The sequence below is a fragment of the Bufo bufo genome, chromosome 5, assembly GCF_905171765.1.
Source record: "Bufo bufo chromosome 5, aBufBuf1.1, whole genome shotgun sequence".
Classification (NCBI taxonomy): Eukaryota; Metazoa; Chordata; class Amphibia; order Anura; family Bufonidae; genus Bufo; species Bufo bufo.
Window position 1 is genome coordinate 90,442,970 of NC_053393.1, and position 18,558 is coordinate 90,461,527.

The 18,558-nt window shown below is 41.0% G+C and overlaps 1 protein-coding gene across 5 annotated transcripts in view; it reads right to left on the reverse strand.

Annotated features, from left to right (window-relative positions):
• The window catches only part of LOC121001285 (carbonic anhydrase 13-like), an 86,482-nt gene that overhangs the window by 1,679 nt on the left and 66,245 nt on the right, over positions 1–18,558 (reverse strand). For 4 of the 5 annotated variants that reach the window (XM_040432281.1, XM_040432284.1, XM_040432282.1 and 1 more), the window contains 2 exons: positions 7,511–7,573; positions 1,909–2,064 (listed from right to left, as the gene is read on the reverse strand). In XM_040432281.1, coding sequence (XP_040288215.1) covers positions 1,909–2,064; positions 7,511–7,573 — 219 coding nt within the window. The remainder of the gene's footprint in view (positions 1–1,908; positions 2,065–7,510; positions 7,574–18,558) is intronic. The other variant, XM_040432285.1, reaches the window with a different exon arrangement.

Genomic DNA, 18,558 nt, shown 5'->3' on the forward strand with positions numbered 1-18,558 from the left:
AAAATAAAAGGACACAGCCCTATAGGACCGGTATATTGCGGACATGCTAGCGGCGATCTAGCCGTGCATGTCCGCATCTCTATAACCTAAAACAAGGTGACAGAATCCCTTTAAGGATAAAATATCAATATCTAAAGGATGGAAAACCCTTTTAATACATTAATTTTATCTCAATGTCCTTCTCCGTCTATTTAAATTTAAACTATGTCTCTGACTGGGAGGTAGCAGCAACCTCCCTACTTTGAAGATAACTTACCATACCTATTTACTATAGGACACACCCAGGTTTTAGACAGCTAGAAATTGTAAAACATATTTCATACTAGTTTACCTTGAATAACATGTAAGGCCCAGTTCACACATCAATTATTTCGTCAGTGAATTCCATCAGTAATTGTGAGCCATTACCAGTAGTGAAGCCTACTCAGAGATCAGGTGTAATGGAAATATCTGCTCCTGTTCTGTGTTTTTTGACCCGCACCTGGTTTTGGCTCACAATATCTGATGGAAATAACTGACCAAATAACTGAAGTGTGAACTAGGCCTTATCTGTAATAAAGCCTCCCCTCCATATGTGACAATCAGAGAGCAAATATGCTCTTGAATTGATGGTGAGGGGTTGATAACATGCACAGAAGTCCATATTACTTCTCCCCCTGGGGTTATGTATAGTTACAGAGAGAGAAGAAGATCTTTGCCTCTCCTCCTATCCCTGCAGACCCAAAAGGTACTTTCACACTAGCGTTTTAGTTTTCCGGTATTGAGATCTGTCATAGGGACTCAATACCGGAAAAAAACGCTTCAGTTTTGTCCTCATTCAGTGAGGACAAAACTGAACTGAACAGAACGGAATGCTCCAAAATGCATTCCGCTCAGTTTAGTTGCGTTCCCATACCGGAGAGCAAACCGCAACATGTTGTAGTTTGCTTTCCGTCCTGGGATGCGGAGCATGACGGATCTGGCATGACCCCCAATGCAAGTCAATGGGGACGGGTCCGTTTTCTCTGCCACAATCTGCCACAATAGAAAACGGATCCATCCTACATTGACTTGGCAATGTTAAAGATAATACAACCAGATCCATTCATAATGGATGCAGATGGTTGTATTATCAGTAACGGAAGCGTTTTTGCTGAACCCTGCCGGATCCAGTAAAAAAGCTAGTGTGAAAGTAGCCTAAGTCGATCTGTTCTATCTCAGGCCATATGTCAGCTAGAGTTGTGAGCCAGGTTTTAAAGCTAAGAAATTAACCTTTAAAACAAGGCTTGGATTGAAGTATTAACCACTGTACAGCTTGAGATATACGGGTAGATTGATCACAACTGATGTAAAGGAAAACTGTAGCAACCAATCAGATTCAACCTTTCATTTTTAAAAGATGATCCCCTGGACAATGAAAGGTGAAATGTGATTGGTTGCTATGGGCAACTTAGCCAGTTTTCCATTACACCAGTTTGATAAATCTCCTCCATAGCTTTTGGAAACTGGATCAGGAGTGACCTGGTTTCTAATGGTTCTATCTCCAGCTGTTTCACGGCTTAAATTCTTAGCTTTAAAACAAGACCTGGCTCACATCCTGAGATAGAGCAGATTTTTTACTTGCTAAAAAGTGTCTTATAGTCCGAAACCTGATAACTCTAATGTCATATGATCTTGTTCTTTCTCCACTTGTTCTTTTTTGTTTATTTTATACTGCCCCCTGCTCTGTGCCCATATAATGGCATATCAACCCTCTCCTGTACTTGACATGTACATGACGTGCAGCATCTATGAAGACACATAAAGGCAGCAGCAGTCTAGTGGTAAGAATATGCCACTGCCCCCACAACAATCTGGGAGAGACATGCAAAGGGTCTAAGTGTTACATGCGAATTACAAAGTAAATAATAATGAGTTTATATTACACACCTGATCTGAGCTAATAGGTATGGCCTCCTGGAGGATAATCCATGTCACACATTCTAGGTAAGGACTTGTTGTTAGGGACCCCTGATACGTCCAGTAGTTTCGGTCATTTGGCAGCAAACTTGAAAGATCGAATCGTGTGAATGGACATTCTTTGTCCTTGGAAATATATAATATGTGGTTATTAAAATGTTTACATTATATAAGTATATATGATTAGATATGCTCGAAGAAGTAGAGAAACAGATATATGTTGAGAGTTTGGTCATACTTTTCAGTATCCATTTGTTTTGTTTAGATAAAAATGATACCATTTGTAAACCTTAAATGGGTTGTCCCATTTCCTATATTGATGACCTATCCTCGGGATAGGTCATCAATATTAGATTGGTTGTCCGACTCCTGGCATCCCCGCTGATTAGCTGTTTGAAGAGAGCATCGCCTTCTTTTCACTGTTTACCTGCTCATAGTCAACATCGCAGCAGCGAGCTGGTGTAACTGCAGCATCTCCGCCCCCATTCACTTCAATGGAAAGGAGCAGACGGAGTGTAACTGAAGTGAATGGGGACTGAGGAGCTGTAATTACATCTGCTCTCCGCTGGGATGTCGATACCAAGCAGGTAAACAGTGAAGAGAAGGCAGCGCTTGCACGGGCGCTGCATTCCCTTCAAACAGCTGATCAGCGGGGATGTTGGGAGTCAGCCTCCGCTGATCTGATACTGATGACCTATCCTGAGGATAGGCCGTCAATATGGGAAACGGGACAACCTCTTTCAAGGGCATCTGTCAGCAGATTTGTCCCTATGACACTGGCTGACCTGTTACATGTGCGCTTGGCAGCTGAAGGCATCTGTAATGGTCCCATGTTCATATGTGCCCGTATTACTGAGAAAAATTATGTTTTAATATATGCAAATTAGCCTCTAGGAGCAACAGGGGCGTTGCCTTTACTCCTAGAGACTGTGCTCTTTAATTAATGCACCCTCTGCACTTTGACAGGGCCAGGCAGTGAAAATGTGGTTATGCCTGACACGTCAATCAACGTGCTGAGGGTATTGCAGTTGCAGAGAGAGCTGAGCCTCTAGGAGTAAAGGCAACGCCCACGTTGCTCCTAGAGGCTCATTTGTTATGTTATGTTATGTTATGTTACTAAGTCCTTGTATAGCGCTCTAGAGGAACTCAATCCGATCGAAGCGCTTGTGGACGGCTATATTTGTGAGCCCCTACGTCATCCTACACAAATAGCCAGGTCTTAACCAGCTTCCTAAATTCCAGGTAATCTGATGTTGTTCTGATATGTTCTGGGAGGGAGTTGCATATATTTGCATATATTAAAACATGCATATGCCCAAAGTGTCCTATTGGCATACATTTGCTTTATCGCAGCTGTGCTTTTCCGAACAAGTAAATGGTAGGCACATTCAATATATAAAAGGGCGTGGCACTCTGGTCTGTAATGACGTAGGTGCGTGTTGCCGTGGCCTCCCGGCCTAAACACAGTGGTGAATTGAGACAACAGCACTCTAGTTGAAAGCAAAGTGATAGATTTATTCATAAGGCAATCTTCTCAATAAAGTGTGTGACGTTTCAGTCAATTGCGACCTTCTTCAGACACTGTGAACATAGTCAAAAATGCAGTATATTTGAGTGACATCAAGTCTAAACATATAGTCCTAAAGGAATGCATCCTAATCATATTTGGAAGTTTCTCCATATCATTTGAAACTTAGTAACAGAGTCTATGAGCATAGGTTTACTAGAGCAGAAAATGTAATCTGAATATACGAGGTCACAAAGATATATTAGAAAGCCCGGTTTATAACAAGGAAAATAGCAGGCCTGGTGCATGACGAGAGAAAATCATAAGAAGCTCAATATACGATGAGAAGAATCCCTAACGGCCAGGTACATGGTAGAGAAAACTCGGAAGGCCCTGTACATGGTAAGGAGAAGTGGTCTTCATAGTGACCAAGAGGTATATATTGTAGTTAAAGGGTTTCATCAGAATTACTGTTATGTAGCTGACTGACATTAGCGATGTGCTAATGTCAGCAGCAGTACATAAAAGTGTTCTTTATACTTTTGTCCCTGCCGCCGTTCTCCTAAAAAACACACTTTTAAAATATGCTAATGAGCCTCTAGGTGCTATGAGGGCGTTGATTCAGCACCTAGAGGCTCAGTCTACTAACCATTTATCCCGCCCAGGTCCTCTGTTTAGCCCGCCCCGCTCCTCTTGAGTGACGTCTGAGTTAGCTGAATCGCTGAAGAAATCCCGCGCCTGCGGGCGCAGTGAGTGAAGGACGCGCTCCTGGTGTCGGCTTCCTCACTGCGCCGACTATGTCATAGTGAGGAAGCCGGCACCAGGAGCGCGAGGACAAACCTGTCTGAAGAAGGTCATAATTGACCGAAACATCACACACTTTATTGAGAAGATTGCTTTATGAATAAATCTATCACTTTGCATTCAACTAGATTGCTGTTGTCTCAATTCACCACTGTAACACGGCAACACGCACCTACATCATTACAGACCATAGTGCCGCGCCCTTTTATATATTGATTCTTCCTTGACAAGGGCACCGGTCCGAGATGTCAAGTTTGACCTTTTCATACAACGAAGAGGAAACAGCATCCATTTTAGCACAAGTCACCCTTCCCAGTGAGTTCCTACAAACACCTGCGTCTGAATATAGAGCTCGAGACTACGAAAAGGAATCCAGGAAACTACAAAATTATGAACTTCACTGTGTCACCCTAGGGGAGTACGTGAGGGTTCAAAGAATTCCTAGAGGTCTTCAGAAGTCGACACGAACAACGATCTTCAAGGAAGATCCTACCTTCTGCGAGCATTTTGAACAAATTCTTAACAAGTGTTCTCTGGATCTCATGACCCTTACAATAGCTCACTTATAAAAAGCCATCAAAACAGTCCAGACAGCTAAACATCAACTAAGGGCTACCCTGTCACCAAAAGCCTTTTTACAGCTACAGGAACAAGTGTCAACTACTCTCGCAAACCAGAAGGAGGAAGCAGAGGCAGCTAAAAGGAAGACGTTTTTTAGGGATTCTGAAGATTACAGGAACAACCAGGTCTACAAATGGCAAGAATCATATCCAGTTTACAACCGCAGAAGATCCTCCTCTCAAGCCTCCTCAGGTTCCAGAACAGAAATGAGAACAGAATCCACTCACCCAGCCGCATTTTTAGGCCGACGATCTATTTTACTATATAATTGGCCTATTACCTTTATTAGCCTAGTGTACCTTCTTACTTCCGTCTGGACATTCACTTCCGGTCGCCGTGCCTTTTAAGTGAACAGAGTTCCCACAGTCCACAGCAGCTTTCTCCCTGGTGTTATGTACACCATTCTACAGCCTGCCGCACCTCTAACTTTTCTATCTTATGAGATTTTCTATTGGCAACAGCCCAATTGGGGGCACCCGGTTCCATTTCCAGTGTTATTACTAATGTGTACTTTACTCTGGTTATTCATTTTAATTTCTGCCATTATGTCCCAGTTTTGTAGTAATTACTGCATTGATATACATTTGTATTTTCTTCTACTATATATACCTCTTAGTCACAATGAAGACCAGGGGACCACTTCTCCTTACCATGTACAGGGCCTTCTGAGTTTTTTCTACCATGTACCGGGCCGTTAGGGATTCTCCTCAACGTAAATCGAGCTTCCTCTGATTTTCTCTCGTCATGCACCAGGCCTGCTATTTTCCTTGTTTTAAACCGGGCTTTCTAATATATTTTTGTGACCTCGTATACTCAGATTAAATTTTCTGCTCTAGTAAACCTATGCTCATAGACTCTGTTACTACGTTTCCAATGATATGGAGAAACTTCCAAATATGATTAGGATGCATTCCTTTAGGACTATATGTTCAGACTTGATGTCACTCCAATATACTGTATTTTTAACTATGTTCACAGTGTCTGAAGAAGGTCGTAATTGACTGAAACATCCCACACTTTATTGAGAAGATTGCCTTATGAATAAATCTATCGATTTGCATTCAACTAGAGTGTTGTTGTCTCAATTACCCACTGGTAGGCATATTCAACCATAAAAGCATAGGTTTGCATCCCTTTTGAGTTTTGGCCGTACAATTAAAACAAGGTAAATAAAACATATACAGTATGTCAAGTATGTGGCTCTAATATAGTGCTAACAGACCTATTTCCTATAAAAAAAAAGTTATTGCTAAACAAAATTGTGAAGGATAATGAAATTTTTAAAAAAAAAGTAACTTTAGTGAGAAGTAATGTGTCAAACATAAAGCAGATTAGCTGGTAGGATTCCCTGTGGTTTCTGCAGTTCTGTCAGCGTGCTATACCCTGCTATATACAGAAATCTATCATCTGCCAATGTACCGCAGGCAGAATATATATACTCAGACATCAGGTCACCTGACACATCTGCATGGAATGTGAACATCTCCTTCACTTCCCACCTCTCAGCTTTTATTCACTTTTTACTGTGAACCCCCATCTTTAATCCAGGGCCAGATAACATTTGTAGACAAAAAGTATTAAAAAGTCCCATGTCTTACTGTTGCAGATGGGGGGAGGGTGTTGAACTGGCTGGGGCTAGCATCTAAGCAGTTTTTTTTCTCTCTACACCAAAATGCTTCAGAAGAACTTCAGACGTACAGGCCAATAAAAGCTGCATCATGTCAGAACCTGGTGATGATTTTTGTATGTATTACTTTCTTCTTGAGATTTTTTTTGCTCATAGACTTAATATACCTTGGGTTAGGTTCACATCTGTAGTGGAAGTTGTGGCTGGAGCCTCAGTTGCAGATTCCATGAAAAATACTGGACAGAAAAAAAACACTTCATGGGATCCAGCGGGTGCCTGGCGTATACAGGATCCGGCGCTAGTTGGTACATATGCTACAACCAGCCCAAGAAAAGCGGAGCGGAGGATGGGAGTGGTAGTAGCTCTGCATGTAACTGTCAATAAGAGTGGCAATCCTCAGACCAATGCTTCCTAGGACCACGCCAATGAAAGGAGGGTGCACCCTTTCTTTCCTTATGTTGGGGCTCCTGCCTGATGGTAGTTGGGGTGCTGTTGGTGTTGTGAGTTTGTCGCGTGTGCAAGGCAGGAGATGAGGGGGTGCAATGGCCAACGTATGGTACAGGAGTCAGTAACCAGGCCAGGAGAGTTGTAGTACATCTAACGGTAATCCAAATATCTTCCTAGTTGACTCCAATGCTTGGCCATGCAGTTTCTAGACCTTCTTGGCTCTTTGCTTTATCTCTCTTGTTGGTGAGGTAAGGTGATAATCCTCAGAGAAGGTGATTCTCTGTAACTTTGGTCTAGTCCTGTGAGGAGTGGTGCACATACGGTATAGCAGCTTCCTCTTCTGCTAACACACGGGACTGACTAGACTAACTAAGCTAAGGGCAGATCCAGGATCCAAACCTAACTTGCTGCAGCGGCTAAGGCAGGGTAGTTAACCCCATCTCATCCATACCACAGCTATGCTGGGTATATTACAAGATATAAGATAAAATAATACTAAGTAACATTAAATGGCATTACAGAACAAAACTATTCGCAAGTGTCGAGCTCTGGGGTACTACACATACCTTTGTTTTTACCTGGCCTAGACTGTCAATTATATTTTGAATTGCTGGATTCGGCTCTCCAATCTGTAAAAAAAAAAAATAAAAATTTTTTATTTATTATTCTTAGATAATATTTATTATTCAAAACAATCTGATAAGACAACCTAACCTATGATCTACAATTCAACAGTGTAGCTTATCAATTGTTCTGCTTGAGTAAACCTGAGGTCATTAAAGGGATATTATCACCTTATAAGGAGATGACATATCACTAGAATATGCCATCAATTTATGCGGGTATGACCTTTGGGGCCCCCATCAATCCTGAGATTAAAAAAGCCATAGCTTTTTGCTCAGGGGTAGTCATGGCCAACTGTGCTTGCCCTATCCACTTAAAGGAGTTCTGCACTGTGTTTAATAGATGGGTCCGCAAAAAACAGAACGGAAACGGAAGACATAAGGATGCATTTCCGTATGTGTTCCGTTTTTTTGCGGACCCATTGACTTGAATGGAGCCACGGAACGTGATTTGCGGGCAATAATATGACATGTTCTATCTTTAAACGGAACAGAAAAATGGAAATACGGAAACGGAATGCATACGGAGTACATTCCGTTTTTCTTGCGGAACCATTGAAATGAATGGTTCCGTATACGGACCGTGTACGGAACGCAAAAAACGGCCAGTAAACACATGGTTTGCACCACAATTATTATGTGCTTTTTTAGGGTAATTGAAAGGGATTTTTCATAAATCTTACTTTTGATACATCACAGATTAGACATAGATTATACAAACCTCATCTCTTGTGGAATGCAGTACCTCGAATTTACATATCTCACACCCTGCCAGTGCTGGACACAATAGCAGCCTCCCTGAACAAAAGGCTATTTAACATCTCACCTCACATACATGACAGAAAACTATGATAACCTATTCAATTTATTAGCATGTAGAGAAAAACCTGTTCAATGTAAAATAACCCTTTTCATGTATTGTATATAGCAGATACCAGCATTGTTTAACAAAGTTTCAACTGTATCTTGGCCTGCTAAGAACTACCAGGATTGTTCCAATTGGATCTTGAGAGACAATATGCGCCCACCCCCAATAAGCCCTATAAATATGTGCTGGGAAATAAAGATTCCAGATATTTAACAACCTATGTTAAGTCACGGTTGATATTTGTCTCCTGATCAGAAGCAAACCGGATATTCGTTGCACAGGGAAATATTCACCGGTTGGAGGTCTGATGCCTCATCATATAACCATCATAAACCTGCCTGAGAAAAACCGCTAACAGTAATAATGGTGGAGTGCTGCACCATTATTACCCAAATATACAATTTTTTGTATGTGCAGGCACCAGATAGGTGCAGTAGACCGGCATAATATTTCCAGGTTTAGTCAGATAAGCTGTTCAGTATACTTTTTTTTTTACCTTAATTATGTGTTTTAGACACTTTTTGCTCATCAAAAAAGTGAGAAAAGGGTATGATTTACAATGCAACATAGAGTGTATCTAAAGTTTGGTGTAAAGTAAGCCAATGAAAAGATGGTATCAAGTTAGAAAAAAATACCTAGTTAATCATCTATCATCAGTCACTTTGACAAAATTGCTAGATCTTTACACTCTGCCTGATCAGTTTACTATCTCTACATATTAAACAGGATTATTAAATCTGTCCTAAAGTGTTTCCATTGAACTTTTACGCGAAAAGTTCTAGTGGAAAAATCCTGCAGTTTTATTTCGTAATTTAAAAGGAGACTATTTTGCATGTGTTAGCAGTTTGACTTCTGTTCTACAGTCCCTTAAACTTTTCCACATTTTGTTATGTTACACCCACAAACTTTAATATATTTTATTGGGATTTTATGTGATAGACCAACACAAAGTAGCAAGTATGTGTGAAGTAAAAAAAATGGTACATGGTTTTCAAATTTTTTAATAAATAACAATCTGGAAAGTGTGGCGTGCATTTGTATTCAGCCCCCCGTACTTTAATACCCTTAAAAAAAATCCAGTGTGATCAATTGCCTTCAGAAGTCACCCAATTAGTGAATAGTGTCCACCTGTGTGTAATTTATTCTCAGTATAACTACAGCTGTTCTGTAAAGGTCTCAGAGGTTTTTTAATGAACATTAGTGATTAAACAGCATCATAAAAACCAAGGAACACAACAGACAGGTCAGGGATAAAGTTGTGGAGAAGTGTAAAGCAGGGTTAGGTTATAAAAAATATCCCACGCTCTGAACATCTCAAGGACCACTGTTCAATCCATCATCCGAAAATGGAAGGAGTATGGCACAACAGCAAACCTACCAAGACATGGCCGTCCACCTAAACTGACAGCCCAGGCAAGGAGAGCACTAATTAGAGAAGCAGCCAAGAGGCCCACGGTAACTCTGGAGGAGCTGCAGAGATCCACAGCTCAGGTTGGAGAATCTGTCCACAGGACAACTATTAGTCATGTACTCCACAAATCTGGGCTTTATGGAAAATGGAAGAAGAAAGTCATTTCTGAAAGCAAGTCATAAGAAGTCCCGTTTGCAGTTTGCCACCAGCTATGTAGAGGACACAGCAAACATATGGAAGAAGGTGCTCTAGTAAGATGAGACAAAAGTTGAACTTTTTAGCCTAAATGCAAAACGCTATGTGTGGCGGAAAACTAATGCTGCACATCATCCTGAACACACCATCCCTACCGTGAAACATGGTGGTGGCAGCATCATGCTGTGGAGATGCTTTTCTTCAGCAGGGACAGGGATACTGGTCAGAGTTGATAGGAAGAAGGATGGAGCCAACTACAAGGCAATCCTGGAGGAAAACCTGGTAGAGGCTACAAAAGACTTGAGACTGGCTCAGAGGTACAGCTTCCAGCAATACAATAACTCTGTAAATACAGCTACAATGAAATGGTTTAGATCAAAGCATATTCATGTGTTAGAATGACGCAATGTCCAGACCTAAATCCCATTGACAATCTGTGGCAAGGCTTGAAAACTGCTGTTCACAGACCCTCTGCATCCAATCTGACTGAGCTTGAGCTATTTTGTAAAGAAAAATGGACAAACATTTCAGCCTCTAGATGTGCAAAGCTGGTAGAGAAATACCCCAAAAGACCTGCAGCTGTAATAGTAGTGAAAGGTGGTCCTATGAGTATTGACTAAGGGGTGCTGAATACAAATGCACACCAGACTTTACATTTTTTTTATTTATAAAAAAATTTGTTGGTCTATGACAAAAAATCCAAATAAAATAGGTTTAAGTTTGTGGGTATAACAAGAAAAAATGTGGAAAAGTTCAAGACTAGGTATGAATACTTTTTCAAGGCACTATAAATTTAGCAGGTATTCACAGTTATCTCTGTTATTACTTCTAGTTAATATTTATGGGTTTATTATCACGTGAATGCCTTAAAGGTCATTTCATCTAGGATTATAATACTTTGAATTAGAATACTTTGAAGTGTTATTGCATCAGGTAGTTGTTGATTTTAGACTATTATTTGCAGTGATACATGAGTAAAGCTACACATAAGGAGTGCAGATCATCATGTTTTATTCTCCCACTGCTCCCTGTTCAAAGCTGTGATGAAATACACAATTCTGAATTATTTTCAGTGCTAACATAAAGACTCATGTACGCATGCACAGCAGTCTTGAAAATGTATTTCAGTGCAGCTTTAAATGTTGAGAGGAGGAAAATGTAAAAAAGTAGCGGTCTGGACTTCTTATCTGCAGTACTATTCATGTATTACAGCAGGTAATAGTCCAAGATTGTGCTGACAGATAACCTTTAAAAATGTATTTTACTGTACACTTCTTTCTGATAAACTTGATAACAACCAATATACTGTACTTTCTGTCATAGTTCCGACAAGGATTTTAAACCAGCTTTCCCAGGATCCTAGTCATGCAGTAATATGTACAGTATATGACTTGAAGGAGCTGCCCTTCAAGAAATTGGGATATGGCTCCAACTTCCTTTATTTAGAGCTGATAGAGTCTCCTTGGTCAAGATGGTGATTTTGCCCCAACTCCTCTACAGGGAGTGCAGAATTATTAGGCAAGTTGTATTTTTGAGGATTAATTTTATTATTGAACAACAACCATGTTCTCAATGAACCCAAAAAAATCATTAATATCAAAGCTGAATATTTTTGGAAGTAGTTTTTAGTTTGTTTTTAGTTTTAGCTATTTTAGGGGGATATCTGTGTGTGCAGGTGACTATTACTGTGCATAATTATTAGGCAACTTAACAAAAAAACAAATATATACCCATTTCAATTATTTATTTTTACCAGTGAAACCAATATAACATCTCAACATTCACAAATATACATTTCTGACATTCAAAAACAAAACAAAAACAAATCAGTGACCAATATAGCCACCTTTCTTTGCAAGGACACTCAAAAGCCTGCCATCCATGGATTCTGTCAGTGTTTTGATCTGTTCACCATCAACATTGCGTGCAGCAGCAACCACAGCCTCCCAGACACTGTTCAGAGAGGTGTACTGTTTTCCCTCCTTGTAAATCTCACATTTGATGATGGACCACAGGTTCTCAATGGGGTTCAGATCAGGTGAACAAGGAGGCCATGTCATTAGATTTTCTTCTTTTATACCCTTTCTTGCCAGCCACGCTGTGGAGTACTTGGACGCGTGTGATGGAGCATTGTCCTGCATGAAAATCATGTTTTTCTTGAAGGATGCAGACTTCTTCCTGTACCACTGCTTGAAGAAGGTGTCTTCCAGAAACTGGCAGTAGGACTGGGAGTTGAGCTTGACTCCATCCTCAACCCGAAAAGGCCCCACAAGCATATCTTTGATGATACCAGCCCAAACCAGTACTCCACCTCCACCTTGCTGGCGTCTGAGTCGGACTGGAGCTCTCTGCCCTTTACCAATCCAGCCACGGGCCCATCCATCTGGCCCATCAAGACTCACTCTCATTTCATCAGTCCATAAAACCTTAGAAAAATCAGTCTTGAGATATTTCTTGGCCCAGTCTTGACGTTTCAGCTTGTGTGTCTTGTTCAGTGGTTGTCGTCTTTCAGCCTTTCTTACCTTGGCCATGTCTCTGAGTATTGCACACCTTGTGCTTTTGGGCACTCCAGTGATGTTGCAGCTCTGAAATATGGCCAAACTGGTGGCAAGTGGCATCTTGGCAGCTGCACGCTTGACTTTTCTCAGTTCATGGGCAGTTATTTTGCGCCTTGGTTTTTCCACACGCTTCTTGCGACCCTGTTGACTATTTTGAATGAAACGGTTGATTGTTCGAGGATCACGCTTCAGAAGCTTTGCAATTTTAAGAGTGCTGCATCCCTCTGCAAGATATCTCACTATTTTTGACTTTTCTGAGCCTGTCAAGTCCTTCTTTTGACCCATTTTGCCAAAGGAAAGGAAGTTGCCTAATAATTATGCACACCTGATATAGGGTGTTGATGTCATTAGACCACACCCCTTCTCATTACAGAGATGCACATCACCTAATATGCTTAATTAGTAGTAGGCTTTCGAGCCTATACAGCTTGGAGTAAGACAACATGCATAAAGAGGATGATGTGGTCAAAATACTCATTTGCCTAATAATTCTGCACTCCCTGTATATTCTTAGGAACTCACCTATATGGATAGAGGATACGTTTTTTAAGCTTATTGAGAGAACTATTAACGATTTGTTGTGGGGAAGAAAGCGGGTAAGGCTCAATTTGGAATACTTATATAGGCCGTTGGAACAGGGAGGACTGAATCTTCCCTATTTCAAGGGCTATTTTATAGCGGGGCAATTATGGCTGTGAATGGGAGAAAAGTGTATTGTATACTACCTTGGTGAGGAGATCCCCCTATGACAACCTATTCACATTATTGGAATCGGGGCAATTGACTAATGGACAACGGGAGTATAGAGAAGCTAAAAAGCTATTATCTAAGGCATGGGATACTATTAGAAGATGGCAAGGAGTAAAAGGATCTCTTCAGTATACTCCCCTCTGGCATAATCTTCAATTACAGGCATTGGATAAAATAGCTGGGGACCAGTTTTGGCAAAAAAAATAATATTTTTTATGTTACACAAGTGGCGAAGAATGGAGAGATACTTCCGTTCTCGGTGTTAGTACAAAGGTAGAATATGGAGGGTTTACCTTGGTTTAGATATTTTCAGTTACGTTCGGCACTTACTAGTGTAAAGAACAAATCACTGTTGGAGATAGATACTTCTACTTTTTTTTAAATGATTTGATAGGGAATTTAGATCAGAAGTTTAAGATTTCACATTTTTATAAATTATTACTTAAGGCACTATTCACTAAGATGCAATCACCAGGTCAAAGGGCCTGGGGAGTTGATTGCCCAAGGATCCAATTGGAGGGATGGGGAAATATATTTGGGAATTTGAGTTTAACATCTGACAATTTTGATCACGTAGTGGTACAATTTAATATCCTGCATAGATTATATGTCACGCCCTTATGGCTTAATAAATGTGGGTTAAGAGATAGTTCTAAGTGTCCACGGTGTGATTCTTTTGGGGCTGATCATTTACATATACTCTGGTCTTGCCCAGAATTAAAACAGTATTGGATTGCGCTCAATAATTTTGTTGCTCATGAGTTAAGACTCCCGATTCCATTTGTGGTTGAGTGTTGGATATTGAGCGATTTCTCCAACGTAAATTGTCATCAATATAAAAAGACTCTCCTGAATAGAATTCTGTTCTTGGCGAGACTTTTGATCTCCCGAGTGTGGTTTTCACGAAACGTTCCAAATTTGGAAAATTGAATAAATTTGGTCAATAGGGTTAAAAGCTATGAGTATTTCTTATATAAGCAAAGAAATAGCCAGGAGAAATGGACTAAGATATGGGAGGCTTGGAGGTTTTAATCTCTTCCTACTTTCAATTCTCCATGACCTCTTCTTTTCCTCTTCTTCTAATTTCTTGTATTGGAATGATAGAGGGTGTTGAGACGCATCGCAAGGGTAGGGAGGGTTGGGTGATGGGTGGTTATGAGTAAGGTAAAATAATAATAATGTTATATTGTAATTTTGTATGAAAATGAGATGGTCTGTCTATTTTTACTCTAATAAAGATATAAAAAAAAAATAAAGAAAATAGGGATGGGATCGCCTATGGGAATTGTCTGTAATGGTGGTCATAATGGTTATCATATTCCATCTTTTATAAGCACAGATATAAGAAAGCAACAGCTGAATAGGTTTCTTAAAGGTCCACCTTCTGAACCATATTTATAGCCCCAGTTCATAAAAAAAATAAAAATATAGCAACACAATTAAAAATGTCCTAAAGTTTTGTGTACAGTCGTGGCCAAAAGTTTTGAGAATGACACAAATATTAGTTTTCACAAAGTTTGCTGCTAAACTGCTTTTAGATCTTTGTTTCAGTTGTTTCTGTGATATAGTGAAATATAATTACACGCACTTCATACGTTTCAAAGGCTATTATCGACATTTATGCAAAGAGTCAGTATTTGCAGTGGTGGCCCTTCTTTTTCAGCACCTCTGCAATTCGACTGGGCATGCTCTCAATCAACTTCTGGGCCAATTCCTGACTGATAGCAACCCATTCTTTCATAATCACTTCTTGGAGTTTGTCAGAATTAGTGGGTTTTTGTTTGTCCACCCGCCTCTTGAGGATTGACCACAAGTTCTCAATGGGATTAAGATCTGGGGAGTTTCCAGGCCATGGACCCAAAATGTCAACGTTTTGGTCCCCGAGCCACTTAGTTATCACTTTTGCCTTATGGCACGGTGCTCCATCGTGCTGGAAAATGCATTGTTCTTCACCAAACTGTTGTTGGATTGTTGGAAGAAGTTGCTGTTGGAGGGTGTTTTGGTACAATTCTTTATTCATGGCTGTGTTTTTGGGCAAAATTGTGAGTGAGCCCACTCCCTTGGATGAGAAGCAACCCCACACATGAATGGTCTCAGGATGCTTTACTGTTGGCATGACACAGGACTGATGGTAGCGCTCACCTTTTCTTCTCCGGACAAGCCTTTTTCCAGATGCCCCAAACAATTGGAAAGAGGCTTCATCGGAGAATATGACTTTGCCCCAGTCCTTAGCAGTCCATTCACCAAACTTTCTGCAGAAGATCAATCTGTCCCTGATGTTTTTTTTGGAGAGAAGTGGCTTCTTTGCTGCCCTTCTTGACACCAGGCCATCTTCCAAAAGTCTTCGCCACACTGTGCGTGCAGATGCGCTCACACCTGCCTGCTGCCATTCCGGAGCAAGCTCTGCACTGGTGGCACTCCGATCCCGCAGCTGAATCCTCTTTAGGAGACGATCCTGGTGCTTGCTGGACTTTCTTGGACGCCCTGAAGCCTTCTTAACAAGAATTGAACCTCTTTCCTTGAAGTTCTTGATGATCCTATAAATTGTTGATTGAGGTGCAATCTTAGTAGCCACAATATCCTTGCCTGTGAAGCCATTTTTATGCAACGCAATGATGGCTGCACGCGTTTCTTTGCAGGTCACCATGGTTAACAATGGAAGAACAATGATTTCAAGCATCACCCTCCTTTTAACATGTCAAGTCTGCCATTTTAACCCAATCAGCCTGACATAATGATCTCCAGCCTTGTGCTCGTCAACATTCTCACCTGAGTTAACAAGACTATTACTGAAATGATCTCAGCAGGTCCTTTAATGACAGCAATGAAATGCAGTGGAAAGGTTTTTTTTGGGATTAAGTTAATTTTCATGGCAAAGAAGGACTATGCAATTCATCTGATCACTCTTCATAACATTCTGGAGTATATACAAATTGCTATTATAAAAACTTAAGCACCAGCTTTTCCAATTTCCAATATTTATGTAATTCTCAAAACTTTTGGCCACGACTGTATATAGCACCTATGCAGACCTAGCATCTCCTTGGAAACAGACAACAAATAAACCCTGTGTAGTCTGATCCTGCAGTCATGCTCCCTTCTATCTGTTTCCTTTTTCCTGCTAAAATACAAAATGTATGTTAGGAAAAAGTAGGAGAGACAAATGGAATAGAGTATGACTGCAAGATCAGACACTTAGTGTTGGTCCTGTGTGTCTCCGCACTATGCATGATGGCAGTGGGCGCTCTTGAGTCCTCCTGCGAACTCTGATGTCAATCAATGACAAATACTATTTTGACAAATGTCAATCAATGACAAATAGTATTCAGTGATAAAAGCAGGTTCTGCCTTGGTAGTAATATTGGCCATATCAGAGATCACAGGAAGACAGAAGAGTGTCTCCAGCCATCATGCATAGTATAGTGTGGAGACACACAGGACCAACACCAATGGCCATTAGTTACCATGACCCTTCCCATCTGGTATTCGTGGAGTGAACATTAACTAGCCTTCAGTATGTCCAGGACATTGTGGAATCAGTCCTACTGCCTTTTTTTTACTCAGATGATGTGGTTTCCAACAAGGTAACATGCGCCCACACCTTGCCTGGGTTACACAACGTGCCCTTCAGGGTATTCAGCAGTACCCTGGCCAGCTCAATGGCCAGATCTCTAACCCAACGAGAATATCTAGGACTGGATGGGCCAGCGAATCTCCCATGCACAGCAGCCAACAACTACCTTGGTTGAGGTAAAGGTCCAAGTGGAAAGAGCTTGGAATGACATACCACAGGAGTATATCTTGCATCTGTATGACTGTTACAATGCTAGAGTGGCAGCCTGTATCCCAGCCAGGGAAGATGCCACCCAATATTAATGTGAACCTGCCTCATCATATACCCTGCTGCAGTACCCAAAATAAAGGGGGAACCACCTTGGTTGTGTGACCATTGACCAAGCACCACTAGCAGTTTATACTTTGTCAATCTCAGCTCAATCACATTAAAGGGGTTGTCCGGGTTCTGAACCCGGACATACCCATATTTTCACCCAAGCAGCCCCTCTGATGTTAGCATCTAAGCATGTCATGCTCCGATGCACCCCCATTCCCTGCGCTGAATTGCGTAGGGCAAGGGCTTTTTTATTTACACCGGGCTCACTGATGGGCAGAAGCCTCCGCCTGGCAGCCCTAAGGAGAGCACGGTTCATCACAGGAACTCCTGAAAATGCCTTTGAAAAGCTCCGATGCTCTTGTCAGGTGGGCTGCCTGGGTGAAATTCTGGGTATGTCCGGGTTCAGTTCTAAACCCGGACAACCCCTTTAGTTTTCCAGTTGCTCTTTTTTCATTTTCCAGTTGTGAGTGTATGTATACAGTGCATTCAGAAAGTCTTCAGGGCCTTTTGACTTTTTTTTCACATTTTATTATGTTGTAGCCTTGTACTAAAATAATAGAAAATGCAAGTTTTTCCCCATCGTTCTGGAATCAACACCCCATAATGACAAAGTGTAAACAGAATGTTTGAAATCTTTGCTAATTTATTGTAAAGGAAATTTTTTTATTTTTATGTTGACATAAGTTTTTGGTCCTTTATTCAGTATTTAGTTGAAGCCCCTTTGGCAGAGAGTACAGCCTGCAGTATTCTTCGGTATGGTGCCACAAGGTTTGTACACCTAGTTTTGAGAATGTTCTGCCATAATTCTATGCAGATGCTCTCAAGCTCTGTCAGGTTGGATGGTGGCCATTGGTGGACAGCCATTTTCAGGTCTCTGTAGAGACGTTTGTTTGGGTTCAAGTCAGGGCTCTGAGACACTCATGGACATTTACAGAGTTGTCTCTAAGACACTCCTTGGCTGCGTGGTTAAGGTCCTTGTCTTGTTGGAAGTTGAACCTTTAGCACAGTTTGAGGTCCAGAGCACTCTGTATCAGGTTTTTATTAATAATATCTTTGTACCTTGCTCCATTCAGCATTTCCTCAGCCCTGGCCAGTCTCCCTCTACCAGCCATTGAAAATCACCCCCAGAGCATGATGCTGCCACCATCATGCTTCACTGTAGGGATAGTATTGTGCAGGTGATAAGCAGTGCCTGGTTTCCTCCACACATGATGCTTAGAACTGAGGCAAAAGTTAAATCTTGGTTTCATCAGACCAGAGAATATTGTTTCTCATAGTCTGAGAGCCCTTTAGCTGCTTTTTTTGCAGACTTCAGGT